This window comes from Chelonia mydas, chromosome 1 (genome assembly GCF_015237465.2).
Source record: "Chelonia mydas isolate rCheMyd1 chromosome 1, rCheMyd1.pri.v2, whole genome shotgun sequence".
Taxonomy (NCBI): domain Eukaryota; kingdom Metazoa; phylum Chordata; order Testudines; family Cheloniidae; genus Chelonia; species Chelonia mydas.
Window position 1 is genome coordinate 188,292,203 of NC_057849.1, and position 16,092 is coordinate 188,308,294.

Here is a 16,092-nt window from a genome sequence, read left to right on the forward strand (position 1 = left end):
CTGGGAAATGAGGGGCCCTGTACCCGCCTTTTAAGTCATTATGAGTTACAAGGGTGCAGCAATTTTCAGGATCAGGCCCTTTAGTAGTTATCTTATTTATGGATAAACCATGTAGCCACAAGCAAAACTGTATTCATCTCCCTCCTATTATTCATCTCCCTCTTTTTTTTTTGGTCTGGAGAAGCAAGACACATTTAAGGCCAAATCTTGTCCTATGAGCGTGCAAGTGTTATGGAAATCACTGAGGTTGGTATGCATATAACCCAGAGCAGATTTTAGTCCACAGAAAATGAAATCTGATTTTCATGTAAGAGATAAGCTTGTTTTTCCTTCTCACTTTAAATCAAGAAGAGTTGAGGGTACCTATTTTCTCTAGAGACACCACTTCAAATTGCTCTCTGCTCACAAAAGAACATGAATTTGGTCTTGCATTTTGTCAGCCAAATGACTAAAAAGCTTTGCACTTATGCTTGATATATAAATCATGAACCGTTTCCCCAGCATCCTTTGTACTTATGCTAAAATAAATTGTATTAGTAGTGTGTATGAACTCTGTCCTTGGGTATATGTAGGAGCTGTCAGGAATCAAATGCATGTTTTGTTAAGGCCTACCAAGTTGCACCAGGTGCTGGTACTGAGGAATAGGGATGGTTGATATGAGGTCTTTGTGACCTGAAAACTAAGTTCAAAACAAGATAAGAAACTGGTAAGAACTGGGTGTACCCTACTTTTGTCGTAAACAAGGGCATTATATGAACGAAGTGAGTCCATACTTCCGGAGCAGATTGACTGCTGTGAGACACTGCTTCCCAGATTGGATTGGTAAAGTATTAACCCTTTCCCTGGTGTGTTGTGCTGTATGGTCTTCGACTAATAAAGCTGGCTGAGCCTTATTTGACATCTCATCAATCCTCTAAATTTGAACCCTACCAACATGTTCTCTGTGGGTATTTACACGTAAAGGGATGGTTTATGTTTTAGCTTAACTGCAGGGAGTGAGATGCTTGCAGTCATCAAATATAAGTAACAATATATCCTGAAAAATCAGATATTGGTATGGTGTTAATAATTCAAGCACAGGCCTGGTAGTTACTTGCTTATTCATTGTAACTTCAAGGTAAAAAGTTTCAAACAACGAGCTGTGGAACCAAGACAAATCCTTACCTGTGAACAAGCGTATTTTTTAGGCCACGGATTAGGTGTCGTGCAATAGTTTTGACCCTGGGTGTGAGAATAGCTTGAGAAACATGAAAAGTTCCATGTTGAGCCCGCTCCCCAAGAGTGGTCTCTAAGAACTGTAATAGCTTGTGCACGTTCGTTGTGTTTGCCCAAGGTGCTGGCATTTTATTCCCTGGCCACAGGAAGGGATATTCCTGATACAGAGGGTAGTGGTAGAAAATGAGAACCTAAATAATGGAGAGAAAGATAGAAAAGGATGCAAATTAAACTGAATCACTATGTTTTGGAACCAAATTTTGCACTTACATATACCCATGCAGTCCCTTTGAAATCTAAGTACACCTGTGTATAATCTGGTGAGAATATGGCCTCCTGTCTTTAAACTAGTACACTAAATACAATTAAATCACTGGAGTGTTGCCATAAAGGATAAAATCATTTTGATTAGTTGCAAATTCAGGACTGTGTAGCGTTTCAAGTGTCACTAGAGAAAAAGGAGAATTTACAGTATGAAACTGAAATCACATTCCAAAATGTTTTACTTAAACAACATTCCTCTAATCTTACTCTTAATATTTGTCAGACAGCATTGCCAGAATTACTTTTGTCTCAGGAAAAGGATGGTGGCAAGTTAGGAACTAAAATACTGTGTAACTCAATTCAAATTAACTTGCTGTGATATACTGGGCTGGCTCATATACTGGCGTTCCACTGCCATTTACTGGATGGAACACCAAAGACCAATCTCATTGTCTGCTATAACCTGTACTGTGCCTTCTGGAGCTGAGATATGTTTTATTCCTGGTGTCATATGAAGTAACAGTTTATGAGAGTCCTGTGAATATCTGGGAAAGGTCTTCAGATCCAGAGTTAAATATTACTTTGGATTCTGCATTCTAGTTCAGGCCATAAGGGAGTTTCAAGGCAGATACGTGCTGTTTGTTTCTATATCTGGATCTGAACATCCTAGAAGTTTATAAAGAAAGTGGATCTTGAGCCATCTCTAGCAAATCTAGATACCGAGTGTTACATCCCAGTCTGTTTGTTTCAAAGTGTCACATGATTTATTGAGAGCTAAAACAGAACACCTTTCATTATCTGATTTGATAAGGGGTTCTTTGCCTTAATCAGGTAGAATCCTGGAAGCAGACTGAAGAGGACTTGCTCAGAGGAATTCCTCAAAGCATGACTGCACACACACCCGACTTTATAGTTTTGGAATTAAATGGAAGCCCTGGGAGCTTTTTGCTTCAAGACTGCGCATTAGAGAGCTGCAATCAACAGACACCATAGTCACCAACTAAAGCTCACTCATGCACTAACATGGATAGAACCCAGACTGGTTGCTCCTAAAATACAGATGAGATAAGAGACTATGCATTAGCTTTCTATAGAATTAAAGTTTTTATTCTTTGTGTGGGCTAGTTACTGGAGGACAATGTGTCCTCACAAACACCAAGCCAACACTTTATAAAAGATCAACTACATATGCAAGCTTGTATCTTTGTTGCTTATTTGTGAATTCCTGCATAATAGAGTCCTGACCCCTAGAAGCCACCATAATATAAAAAATACAATACAATAAAATAAATAATAATAATAATATGCTTGGAATCCTAGTCAGATACTCTTTATAATTCAAATTGTAACATTTTGGGCTTAGACTCATTACATGTCCTTTCCCCACCTGCTGACTCTTCTCCCAAAGATATTGCAAGGTCACATTTTCTACATATTCCATTGTGCAAAGTTTTGATCCAAATGCTTCCCGGATCCTGTTAATCAGATATATGTGGTGCTGGTCTTCCATGGCATAGAAGTGATTGAAATCCAAGAAGATGGCTTCTTTGGGGTGCTGTGTGAGAAAGGTATTTATCTCCATCAGTCCATCCCATACTTTGATGCCAAACAAGCCATGTATGAAGTAGATCTCCTGTCCCACTTCTCCCGGTTTGGAAGATACGCGCAGATCAAAGTAGCGGATCCCACCTTCCAGCTGCTCTTTGAAGGTCAGGTTTTGAGTCACTGACCATTTTTTCATTAGCTTTTTCACCAAAGAAATTTTAGCCAAACGTTTGATTGCCATGGCTTGATCAGGTCCCACAGGAGATTTCTCATCAACCCAGTAGCTGAAAGAATCATGTGATCCTAGAGATAAAAAAAAAAGTCATTTTAATGTTATAGCATTGAAAATAATATTTCATGTGTCCTGTATGGAAAAAAGGTCTGGACAGGGATTCAGGATATTTGGGGTCATCTCTTGGCTCTGACACAGGACTTCTTGTGTTACCTTGGGCAAGCCACTTCATGTTTAAGTCTCAGTTTCCCCCATCCGTAAAATGGGAAGACCACTTCTTTTGTCTTATCTATTCATGTCTGGGAGTTTAGGGTTACAACTGTCTCTTAAGATGTGTTTGTACAGTTCCTAGCATAATGCAGTTTAGATGCTAATAGAATGTAAATAATAAATAGCCATAGTAAGGAGACTCCTCTGTCCCATTATCCTCTCCTGTGTTCATACTCCTCTGCCCACCAAAGGAACAAGCAAGCTACCTTCACAGTGCTTCCACTGTGCTGGCACAGGGGTTTGAATCTGGTCTTGTGCTTGTTGACGAAGACAGCACTGAGCACTAGAATGAACCGAGATTCTCTTTTTATACTCTATTTATTCCTTGCATTACTATCATAACTCTCTACAGTTACTTAAAATTACACTTGACTGTGGGGAAACAAGCTAAGAAACCAGAGCTCTTGGTTAACCTATGGGACAGAGACCTCAGACTGTGGCTGGGTGAAAATCCTTGCAATACACTGCCAATGAGTCTTTGCTCTGACCATGATGAGTCGTTTCCAGGCATCAGATGACTGAACTGTCTCCATGCTCAGCTAGTCCTTGGCCTTTCTGCTGACACTGACAGGGACCAGGTCGTGTCAGTTGTAATGTTATTGTTTTGTGTGTGTGGATACCTCTATTCCAGGAACAGGACTGAGAGTAAGTTCATTTCAAACAGGCCACTGCACAGGCTTTCTACTAGCAATGACTTTGGATCACTACTGACCTTGTAATGCAGGAAGGTGACTAAGAAATGAAAGAGTCCCTCTGTCATCATCAATCACCAGACCACCTGAGCCATCACCCTGCTGCCCCGCCCAGTATCTGCCCGAGAGATGGTAATGTGCCTGTGACACAGGATGTCAGCCTTATGGACACATGACGGAACCTGGCAGGTAAGTCATGCACAAAATAATGCTCATGAATAAAGCTCCACCCGTCTAATAAAAAGGTACCAAAAAAGAACCTAGTAAGGAAGAATCAAGAAAAGCCCATTGTGGATTATGTCTCCCTAGTTACTGCTTGCAGGACATACAAGAGAAGAGTAGCTGGGAGCCCCTGAAGAAGTCCTGACTTGATGGCAGTGTGAAGCACCCAAGGGCAGGAAGGATGATCTTAATTGGAGCAGTAACTTTGAGGGGAGGTGGGGCCAAGAATGTAGTCCTTAGAGGAGACCCTGGAGTCCCCAGTCAGAGGCAACATTAAGCAGAACTGGGGATAGAAGTCTGCCTGCTAAGACTCCAGGTTTAGCTAGATTTCCAACATCCATCCCAGAGAGCTCTATCCTGGCCAACATGCTAGAGATTTGCAGACAATCTTTCCTCTGTAGTCCCATCCCGGAAAACAACTAAGGGGCTCTAGCCTCTCCTCTCCCTGGCTCCTTCTACTTTCCCAATTAACAGCTTGCAGCTTCTCTGCTGGGCTTCACCCACTAGCCATTTTCCTGGAGGAGACAGAAATTCCTATCTTAGGGCAGGAATTGAAGGAGCAAGCTACATCCAAATAGCCCTGCTCCGACTGCCAGTCTGAATCTCAGGGGATGCTGCCCTACAATGCTAGCTCCGTCAGCTCCTGCTGTCCATTTTGCTGAAATATAGGGAGCATACACTGACTCCACCAGACTACATAATATTCTAGCATATTACAGGTGCCAACATCCCCTTACCTCCCATCTCTCCCCTCCCTGAAAATCCAGCAATTCCCCTGCCATCTCCCTGAATACTCCTACACAATCTCCTTGTCTGATTCTTTTTTTCCTTCCTCTCTATCTGTACTCTGTAAAAATCGAATTAAGGTTCGAAATTTGCTTTTACAAAGACCCCTCATGTGCCCTATTTATTAGATAAGCATCCCTTGTGTGTGTGCGCGTGTGCTCACTTGAAGACTAATAGGTTTCCTGTCATGCTGCAGCATCAGAGCTGTAAATGAGATTATGATCTCAACAGGATTACCTTGTTAGGGTTATTAAATCCATGTGGAAGCACATACTGTTCACAAGTCAAACATCAGTTTGCAAGATTCTAATGCACGCCAACAGTAATAAGTATGAGAGGTTCCCTGCATTATGTAACTCCACACACAGGTGTGTGTGCGCAAGAGGGGGAGGAATCTCTCCTCCCCCATCAGCGTGGTGGCATAAGGGAGAAGAGAAGCACGTCATAATTTTGCAGTTTCAGGAAAACAAAGCTATTTTGCTTTGCATCCCCTGAAGAGTGAAAGGTTGTTCCCCACAAGTCTGATCATATATTTTATAGTTACAAGACCCTTATCCCATTGCAGATTGCAGTACTTAACAGGATAAATGCAACTAGTGCAAGACAAAGGGGTGTTTCCCATAACTGGAGATAAGTAATGGCATCAGAATTATGTGTTTTTCAGTCTACCTCCATGCATGATGGAGGTGTAAACATGGAGTTGCCTCATGTTTCATAAAGCACAGGAGCATCTAATCCAATCCAATCCAGTGCAAGCACTCATATACACCTACAAACACATTACTAAACAAGGGAATTCTGTTGAAGGCTGGCAAGTATGTTCACAATTAAAAAAAAATCAGTATAGGAAATATTGAAAACTTTTTTATGATTTTTCCATACACGCTTCAGAGACTGGATTCTCCCAACAGCTAAGATGGTGAACTGGAGAAGATTTCCCTATAGTAAGAGAAGTTCTTTCATGTCGCTACGTTAAAAGTTCCTATGTCTATGACTTAATGAATGCTAGTAAATGCTTTGAGACTGTGGATAAAAGACCCTCAAGTATAAATTATTTTATACATAAAAAAATTAAATAGGATAATAATACCTACCTCAACCTATAGATCTCAAAGTGCTGTACTAAGGAGCTAAGTATTATTATGATCCCCATTTTACAGATGGGAAAAATGAGGCACAAAAAGGACAAGAGACTTGCCCAAAGTCTTTCTGCAGACCAGAAGCATAGTAGAGAACAGAACCCAGGCCTCCTGAATCTCAAATCACTACCCCCTCCCCTGTACTGTACTGGAGAAATACTCTCCTTGTGAGGCATTTTGTGACACCAGATGTTGTTAGTTAGTATTCCGATTACAACAATATTATAACTGCTTTGGTGCTGCAGCTTTAATGAGAGCTTCATTGCCAACTACCCCTAGATGTCAAGACTTAATTTGGAATCATAGGAATGCATAGGTTATGAAATACAATACTGGAACAAACCATTTAATCATCTTTCTAGTCCAGATTCCCGTCTCTCCACCATCAAAGGTTGGATACGTCAGGGAAAGCTATACCCCCTCCCCTGTCTGCCCGGGCATTCAAATTCCTTCCTGACACCAGATTGTTACTCCGATAGATAGACAGCTCTTGTAATTTTATCCTAGCAAGTGCAACTGTAGAGTCATGAACCCTTTTTCACTTCGACTATGCCAATTCCCAAGTTAATTGTGTGTGAAATCTATTGCCTTTATTATCTTTCATTATTCAAGAATGTTTTTGTTCTATTTTCTTTGTTTCAGTTGTTAAGAAGCAGCTTTTTCGCTTCACATCTGGAACTTTTTGTAAAGTGCCAATTCCTTACATTTTTCACGTTCCTTAAAATCGTAGGTCAAATTACTTAGTCAAATCAAGCGAATGCAGTAACATTACAAAAATTTGGCATTTTGTCTTGGACTTAATTTTTATTTTCACTGTTTTGTGTGGGTTATCAAGAATTGGACTTCAATTATTCATTTTTCTTGTTACTGCATAAGAGTGATAAGAAGAGAATATTGTAGAATGGTTAGAACGTGGTCTCTGGAAGCAAGAATTCTGGGTCCTATTCTATTAATGACTTCCTGTGTGACCTCAAGCATGTCATTTAACTAATCTGTACTTTACCCTAACAGGGATGTTGTGAAGATTACTGTGTGTGCAAAAGGCTTTGAAATCTTCCAATGTAAAAGTACAAAATATATTGTCTACAAACTGAAAGAGATATAAAATACCCTTCCCTAGACAAAAGCATATCTAACGTCATCCCTACTAATCTAGTTTTCCCGGCAGTGAGATATGTTAGGCTGTGGACTAGTCTAAATAAGTGATGGAAACCCCTTTTCTTAGGACTTTTAGAACCAGGCTGGACTTAAACACCAGACAATACTGAAGGGGAACAGTGTTGCATTTTCAGGTGAATGGACTGGATCAGCAGAAGGGTTTTTTCTCATTGCTGACATACAAGGTATGATTACTGAAAATTAAAGAACTTTATGTGTAACATTTCAATGTGTAGCTGGCTGGGTCCACAAATGGGTCCACCGGCATATTAACAGCATTAAAATGTCAATTGTGGACTCTGGCGTTACACTCCAGGATTACCTTAGCTGCAATGATGCCAAACTTCTTAGAGCAAGATTTTTCTCTCCACCTAAACTACATTTGCCATTTATAATCAAGAAAATATAGATTCAGCACAAAACACAATAAAAAACAAAAGCATCTGGAAATACACCAATCAGGCTTAAAAAGTAACAGGTCTGGGAGCATCATGGAAAAGCTACCCGAGAAGCAGCCAAGGAAAGAACAATATTCCGCTATTTTGCAAGGGCCAGCTCTGCTTTGTGCCGGCCATCAGGTACATTGAATGAGACAGAAGCACCCCTGACAAACCCCAAAGGCTTCTGGATACAGGTCATTAACAATCCAGATTTTCTAATCAAAAGATTAGCATCTTAAAACATCTTTACTAATCCACACTGAATAGCACATTTGACTTGCTTATTACCTCCCTCCCCTTCTCTTGCCTGGTAACAACTGCCATCGCCATGATATGATCCATATGAACTATCTAGATAAGCAGGTCCGTTTTTGAATAATATTCTAACAAATTCCTTAGTTAATTGTAATGCAGCAATTAAACGGGGAACATACAGTCTAGTGACTTAAAGCTTCCTAGAAATGTGTAATTTCAGTATCAGGCATAAGGTATTATAATTAGGGGGGGGGAAAGGTGTTGAAAAAATAGTTGTCCAAGACACAATACTGTATGTTAGCTTTCTTTTCTACCACACCAGCTCAAATCCAGTCCACTGTTATTGGCTGTCAGCTGTTGGATGGCCTATGCTAAATTGATTTGGTGATCCTGGTCTAGTACTTAGTGTATTGCTGTAGCATCACAAAAACCACCACCACAACTGGCTGTCTCAGCAGAGCAGAGCAGGACATGGAGGCTACATGACCTTAAACATGGACTGAGGTTCAGTAGGGAAGTGGTTTGCAAAAAAACCACTGTTGTACCTGTTTGGTGAGAGAACAGAGGACTTGAATCTTGGAGTATTTTTGGCCCTGGATTCTCCTTGGAAAACACCATATCTGTGTCTTGTTAGCCTAGGCCAGAGTTTGAAAAAACTCCACTTGCCTCTCCAGTGTATCAGTTCTTTTCATTGCAACAGGAGAAAATGGAATATTTGGTACCTGTGTGGTTAATATCTTCCCCTGTTTGTGAACTCTGGGCGGTGCCTTCGCCTGCATGGAACTCAGAGAAAGCTCAACTTTGTTGCTAGGGAGTATTAGGGTCAAGCCATGTCCCTCACTTGTGCCTACCAGCCCAGTTCATTCTATGATTTAGAAATACTTCAGCCAAGCACTAGTAACTTTTAACTCACAACTTTGTCTGTGGGCAGATTGTCCCACAGGTGAAGTTAAGTGAGAAATCCAATAACGTCCTGACTCCCAGTTAGAATAGTGGAAACAGAAATGCCAGGAAACTACAGGATTTCCACACTGGATCGTAACATCTCTCCACACTCCGTGGTGGGAAATAATGAACAGTAAGCACTGAAGTTGGAATGAAAAAGAAGGCGGGGAAGATTAATTTGTGATAGAATTAACCCTTCTCCCTAGGAAATCATCTGATATACTAAAAAATTTGCTAGGGAACCACCACGTACAGCACTTTCTTACTAAACGGACCCTCCGGGAACAGTCTGCAGTGGTCAGTAACTATGCCGATAGGAGATTAGTTGGCTGCTTTATGTATTATGCTTCCTGTAGTCAGAGCTCTTTGTGCCCAAGATGCTTCTAAGCAGTGTGTGGTGCTGGGTTCTTATTCTCTCCAGAGCTTGCCTGTTACATACTTTGGTTATACAGCTTTTTATTTACCGGGTCAGGAATACCTTATGCTGCAAGGTCTGGACCCTATTGAAAAGAAACCAAGATGAATGCTGACTCTCTTTGTTTCAGTGTGTTTCACATAGCATTTAAGGTGCTGTGTGCGCATTTACCTTGCAGTTAAGTCTCTTTTTGGGGTCCTGAGATGCTGAACACAAGGAAGTATTATTTCCAGAGAGACATAGGGAAAGTAGAATTTACTTTCATGAGGAAAGCCTGTAATGTTCTGGGGACGACCTTGTCTTTATATAAATTGCAACAGGACATCTGTACTGAAAGAGCCACCAACTTCTGACACTTGCTTTTGGGATTCCTGAGTGGCACCATCGCCAGGAGTCAGCCAATGGCTCTTGTGACCCATGTTGCCAGCAGAGATTTTGGGCTGGTGGGTTTTTCTGCTTCTGACTACTTATTAAGAGGTGCTAGGCCTTAGAGCAAGGGACCTGATTTTCATCCTAAGACAATGGGTGACCGTGCAATATGTGACCTGCATTTCTACAGAGGCTAAGACACAGTTAAGACCTATTGGGGGTATGGCCGGGGGAGGGGGGGGGGGAAGGGAGAGAGAAGAAACACTGGACTACTTGGAAGAGGTGTTTTTGCACAGGGGAGATTTTTCAAAGACTTACTTCTGAGCTGGTTGAGGTAAGTTTTCATCCTCTTGTGAGACCCTTTGGTCTGTATTAATTTTGTCCACTGAGTCACCACACTGTTCAGTGGAAAGGGACGTGTATGAAGAGACGTTGCACTGATCCAACTTTGTGCTCTGACACAGTGAGGGCCAGCAGGCTGTGATCAGGCATGGCAGAGTCTGCCCTACCTCAGATACATAACAGCACTAAGAAGTTCCACAGTTCTTTCCAGGCAGTTCTGCCACTTTGTGGTAGCCTACAAGGGAGGTACTACACCCCAGGGCCCAGGGAAAACAGCCTCTCCTTGTTTTGATGCTCCACAGAAAGAGAGGAAGAGCTAGTATAACATCTTACCATTGCCCTCCAAAAAGAGTAAAGGCAGAGTTGAAAAGTAAGGTGGGAGAAAGCAGAAGCATTGAACTTTTTTTTTTTTATTATTATTTCTAGCAGGGGGACTTCTTACACCTGGTGTTTCCTAGGAGCAACAATGCTGTCCTCCTGCCTCGGACTTCCAATTAGACCAAAGCAGTGTCCATCACTGACAAGCTGGAGGTGCTGTTATGATCCAGAGATCCTCGCTTTCACTGACTACTTTCTCATGAGCACGCATTTTTTGTCAGTTTTTCTACCCTATTTTTCAATGCTTCATGTAATCTGTGTAGCTTAACACACTAATTTATACTCAGTCAGAAAGAGAAAAGGAGTACTTGTGGCACCTTAGAGACTAACCAATTTATTTGAGCATAAGCTTTCGTGAGCTACAGCTCAAGCTTATGCTCAAATAAATTGGTTAGTCTCTAAGGTGCCACAAGTACTCCTTTTCTTTTCGCGAATACAGACTAACACGGCTGCTACTCTGAAATCAGTCAGAAAGGTCTCATCAACATGGGAATTGACACACTGGATCAGACTAATAGCCCCGTTAGTCCAATAACCTGTCTCCAACTGCAGCCAATATTAGCTGCTAATAGAGAAAAGTGCAAGAAACCCCACAGTAAGCAGTTATGGAATACCCTGGCTACTAGGAAAGGCTCTTTTTAAGACCTACTAATCAGAAGCTGGTGTCCAGCATTTCATATCAGGTTTTCATCACTGCTGCGAGATTATTTTCCTCTAATGGATGATGCATCATTGCTTGGTGAATGTCCACTGAGTTGGCAGGAAGCCAAGGAATGGGGATTTAAGAAGTTAGCCTTACATCCGCTATTTTTAAGTTTTTTTTTCAATCTCATATGCTTCACCTGTCACACGAGTCCAAACTTTAACCCAACAGATGGCCAGCTCAGCTGTCTATGCACTGATTCAATGGCATGATCCCCTCAGTCAGCAGGGGACTCCTATAGAGACCTGCTGCAGTTTCAAGTTGCTCCCTCCTTGCATGGGGCCACAAAGTGAAGGCCACCCACTTCTCTTTGGGCGCCAAATTTTCATGGGGCATGAAAGGTCTCATAAATGAAATAGGGAAACTGACAGAGAAAGTGACTTGCCCCAGGTCACAAAGACAGAACCCAAATCACCTGTCTCCAAGTTCTCACCCTAAAAATTTAACCTGGCTTCCTCTTAACTAACACTTTCATTTCACTTAGCCAGTTAAGACACAAGCCACCCATGCAACTTTTGGTCAGCAATTACACAGGCATCAAAATAATCTTGGCTACACCCACCTTTGGGAGGTGCTGAAATAGTTGTGCACAGTTGCACCCATTTAAGGTATGTCATGCACATCTCATTCTGTGAGCAGCATATGAAACTGTGACCTCTTTTTCATGATTTCATACATTCAGAATTTGAAACTATTTCCCCTTAGCAGCTTCTTGTGTATTCAATAAACCAAAGTACAGCCCTTCATGTTCTGTGTATAAGATACTCACTTTATTATATGTGGGGCTGGTAATATTGCCTATTAAGGTTGCTTGACACTTTCCCCATTGTAAGACCGTTCATAATATTGCCACACTTTAATTGTTGGGGCTCGGTTGTCTAGATCAGGTTGAACATTTTTTGGAAAATTTCAGCCAAAATTGTTCAGCCACTTCTAAGAATGCAGCTAGGGAAAAATACATAGTTTTGTGCATGTTTAAAGATTCCAGAAACTTTTTCTTTTAACTTGGGTGCCTCCATGCTTTAGAGTGGGGCCTTGAAATTTGGCAGGAGATGGCCTTTTTGACAGGGATGTGCCTTTTGCCCTCCTTGTGAAAAATCTCCTGAAACTGGGTCAAGTTATAAGCCTTTAAAAAAAAAAAATCACATGCTTATTAGAGACAGATTCTAGCAGCTAAAATCTCTCACTGAACATGCTCCATCAGCTCACAACTCCGTTGTGTGGGTGGACTGAGCTTGTGCCATTCCCGCAGAACGATTGAGCATGCTTCCTCCAATCCAGGGCTAGTACAGGGGTGGAGTCAGACTGTCCATGTAATGGCTGCTCTAAGTTGGGCCCAGGCACTGGACCTAAGAGCAGGGACCTCTCTCTCTGGTATTCTCAATGATCTCCCTGCAGATATCCAGGCAGCATGGAGGAGGAAATCACATGATTAGAATGCAGAGGAGGCAGGGAGAGTTGGATAAGCAGTCTGGTGAGATTGGAATTGGAGATGGGGGGAGAGAAACTGACTGAGTAGCTGGGCAAAGAGACTGGAAATAGGAGCCTGGAGAACAGGGAAGGCTAGAAACTGGTAGGGGATGGACAGAAGGGTTGGGACTGGGTGGGCAAAGAAACTGGCACTTAAAGACTATCAGAAAGCATACATACACATGGCCTTAATTTGGCCATCTCCTACCTTTTGAGTGCTTCAGTTTGCAATCTTAGGAATGTTCTTTTAATGTATTTTTGTATGTGTAATTATTTATGTAATGGCGTCTGTCTAAAGATTCCAACCCTGCCTATAGTTCCTAATCAGGAATTGAGATCCGAGTGTGTTAGGTTCTATCCTTGCCCGCTAACCTTAGCCTGGCCTCCCACAATACACCTGAAATAAAATTTGGAGGCTACCTTCAGCAATCAAGTTTGACTAAAAGTATTGCTTCTTAGGATCTGTCTCTCTCAGCCCTTTGAACAGCATTCTTTACCAGTCTCCAGGTGCTGCATAAATCCTAGTATCAGTCTTTGGAACAACCCAGTCTGCCACTATGATTAGCACTGAGCCATGTTATGGTTATTTTACACGCTTAGAACCAGGATCTTGCTCCTCTGGTTATCCCTGAATGCATGTACAAGGTAGAGAGGATTGAGACAGGAGGCACACAGTCTTTTCTCCTCCTAACACAGCGGAAAAACAAAATCCTCATGCTTCTTCACTTCAAGGAGCAGGAGTGTCATAGTGAAGTCCAAGGCGTTACACATACCAAACACTAAATACATGGCTGAGGCACATCAAAGCCTTGCACACCTCCAGCCCATGCACCAGCCATGGGAGGACCATGGCACACCTTCAAAACCAGTAACTGAAGAGCTGCCTTCTCATCTCTAAACACAATGCCTGCCTCAGCATTCTGCAAGCACAATGCCTCCAGCGAGTACTACGTTTAGTTCAATTTACTAATGAGTAGTTTTGGCACGGTAAAGAAAGAAAAGCATGCAGTAGCACTAGAAGCGTGTCAAAATTACAAGACTTAATATTTCCTCTGGGTGGACGAGCCACAGCAGGCAGGAGATACAATACACCTCCCAAGACATGGTACTTGCAGACGTTACATCTTTCCCGGCGTATGCAGAGATCACGAGAAGTTACTACATCTGTGAATTCCATGTAGCCAGTGCATTCCAAGCACAGCCCTTCTAGCCAGTCCTCTTTCTGCAGCACAATCATGACTACTCCATGCACTTATATGGGAAAGGCTTTGATTTCCCTCTAATACCCCAGTGCATCTGTAATGGGGTGTATTCAGCCTTTGTGAATCCCTGATAAGGCCCTCACGGTCCTACTATACCCCACTGGAAGAAGCAGTGAGGAAAAGAGCAGTAAAGGTCGGTCCTCCAAGTTTGCTGAGAGAGGACTCTCTGGAGAAACCATTTTGGAAGGTAGAGAGACCTGGCCTGCCAAGGGCTAGAGGGACTAGCAACAGCCAATCAGGGCTCTGCTGGCCCAAATAAAAGGAGCTGCCAGGCCTTAGCCACGCAGTTGTTAGCTGGGATCAGGGGCATGAAGAAGAAAGCTCTGGCCAAAGGAGACCAACCATTAGACAGAGTTAATGGTTCGCTGAATTTACACAGCTGTGATTGCAGAGAGAAAAGGACCTGAGGAGTCAGCCCTGAGCTAGGGTTGGCGCTAGAAGCACCTGGGAGGAAGAGGTCCACGGAAATAGCAATGAAGGCTTGAGGTGGCTGCCGTGTGCAGAGTCCCTGAGTTGGAACCTGGGAAGTAGGCAGGTCTGGGTTTTGCCCTGCCACAGGTGAAGTGGCAAAAACCCCTAAAAGGGGATAGGGTTTATTTGGGCACCTGAACAATGGGCCTGAAGACCCTAGCGAGGGAAAATAGCTTGTTTATTTATTGGACTCTTTAATAGCCTGGAAGGGGTTCACTTGGACTTTGTTTATTTGTTAAAACTCTGGATATTTTGTGTTCTGTATAAATGTCTAATCCTTTTTTGAATACTGTCAAGTATCTGAGAATTGAGCTCCACTGTTTAACTGTGTGTAAAAGTATTTATTTTTATACATTCTGAATGTTCCGGTTATCAGTTTAATTAAACATTCCCTTGTTCTTGTCAAAAATTTCCATCTACCTTCTCTAAAACGCTGAAAACAAGCAGTCCCAAAAGCTAGGGTGTTGGGGGGGAAGGAGCAAATGCATTCAAATTAGGTACCCCCTTGATTTAAAAAAAAAACAATGAATTTCTGGTAGCACGTACTCCATGAAGAGCCCTGGACTTTACTGTTTGGCTTGATTTCTTTCTAGAAGTATGCTTGTGAGTGTAAATATGACATAACTGGAATATGTTTTATGCTAGATATGCCACGTAACATATCTTTGCAAAGGTTATGATCTACTGAATATATTCATCCTATTTGTATGCACGTATCATTTTTATATCTGAAGTTATGAGCGTTGGCTCTCTGATTATATTTAAAGCGTTTGCTGTAGGAAGCACATAAGACAGATCTGATCACCATCGTGAGAAGGGGTTATTCAAGTAATTGGGAGTACTTAACTAACAATGGACTTTGAGAGACGCCAATCCAAATCTGAGCTTTCCTGGGAACTTTCAAACTAACATGTAAACAATGACGTCGGTCTGCAAAAAGCTGAATCATTCATAGACATGTGACTTGCCCAGGTGGCTAGAGACCCCATCTTGTGGCTGTGATGTTGCACAAGAGAAAGACTATATAAGGCCCTAGAAGCCTCTCCATGTTGTCTTCAGCTGACTCAAAAGATAGCCTCTCCACACCCAAGAGATGCCTGAAAGAAACTGGAACATAGAACAGTAACTACGGGGGTGTGAGTGTTTGCTGGACCCAGACTAGGAGGAAGTCTAGTCTGTAAAAGAAGCTTATTGGAACATCTCTGAGGGTGAGATTTACCTGCATTTAGTTTCCTACTGTATTAGGATTGGACTTGCATGTTTTATTTTATTTTGCTTGGTAACTTACTTTGTTCTGTCTATTATTACTTGGAACCACTTAAATCCTACTTTTTTATATTTAATAAAATCACATTTTACTTATTAATTAACCCAGAGCAAGTAATTTATTCCTGGGGGAGAAAACAGCTGTGCATCTCTCTCTATCAGCGTTATACAGAGCAAACAATTTATGAGTTTACCCTGTATAAGCTTTATACAGAGTAAAATGGATTTATTTGGCGTTTGGATCCCATTGGGA

The 16,092-nt window shown here is 41.9% G+C and overlaps 1 protein-coding gene across 1 annotated transcript in view; it reads right to left on the bottom strand.

Annotated features, from left to right (window-relative positions):
- The window catches only part of PLCXD2 (phosphatidylinositol specific phospholipase C X domain containing 2), a 34,442-nt gene that overhangs the window by 13,105 nt on the left and 5,245 nt on the right, over positions 1-16,092 (bottom strand). The window contains exons 2-3 of the mRNA XM_037907368.2: positions 2,867-3,327; positions 1,165-1,406 (exon numbers count right to left, since the gene is read on the bottom strand). Of these exons, the coding sequence (XP_037763296.1) occupies positions 1,165-1,406; positions 2,867-3,327 (703 nt within the window). The remainder of the gene's footprint in view (positions 1-1,164; positions 1,407-2,866; positions 3,328-16,092) is intronic.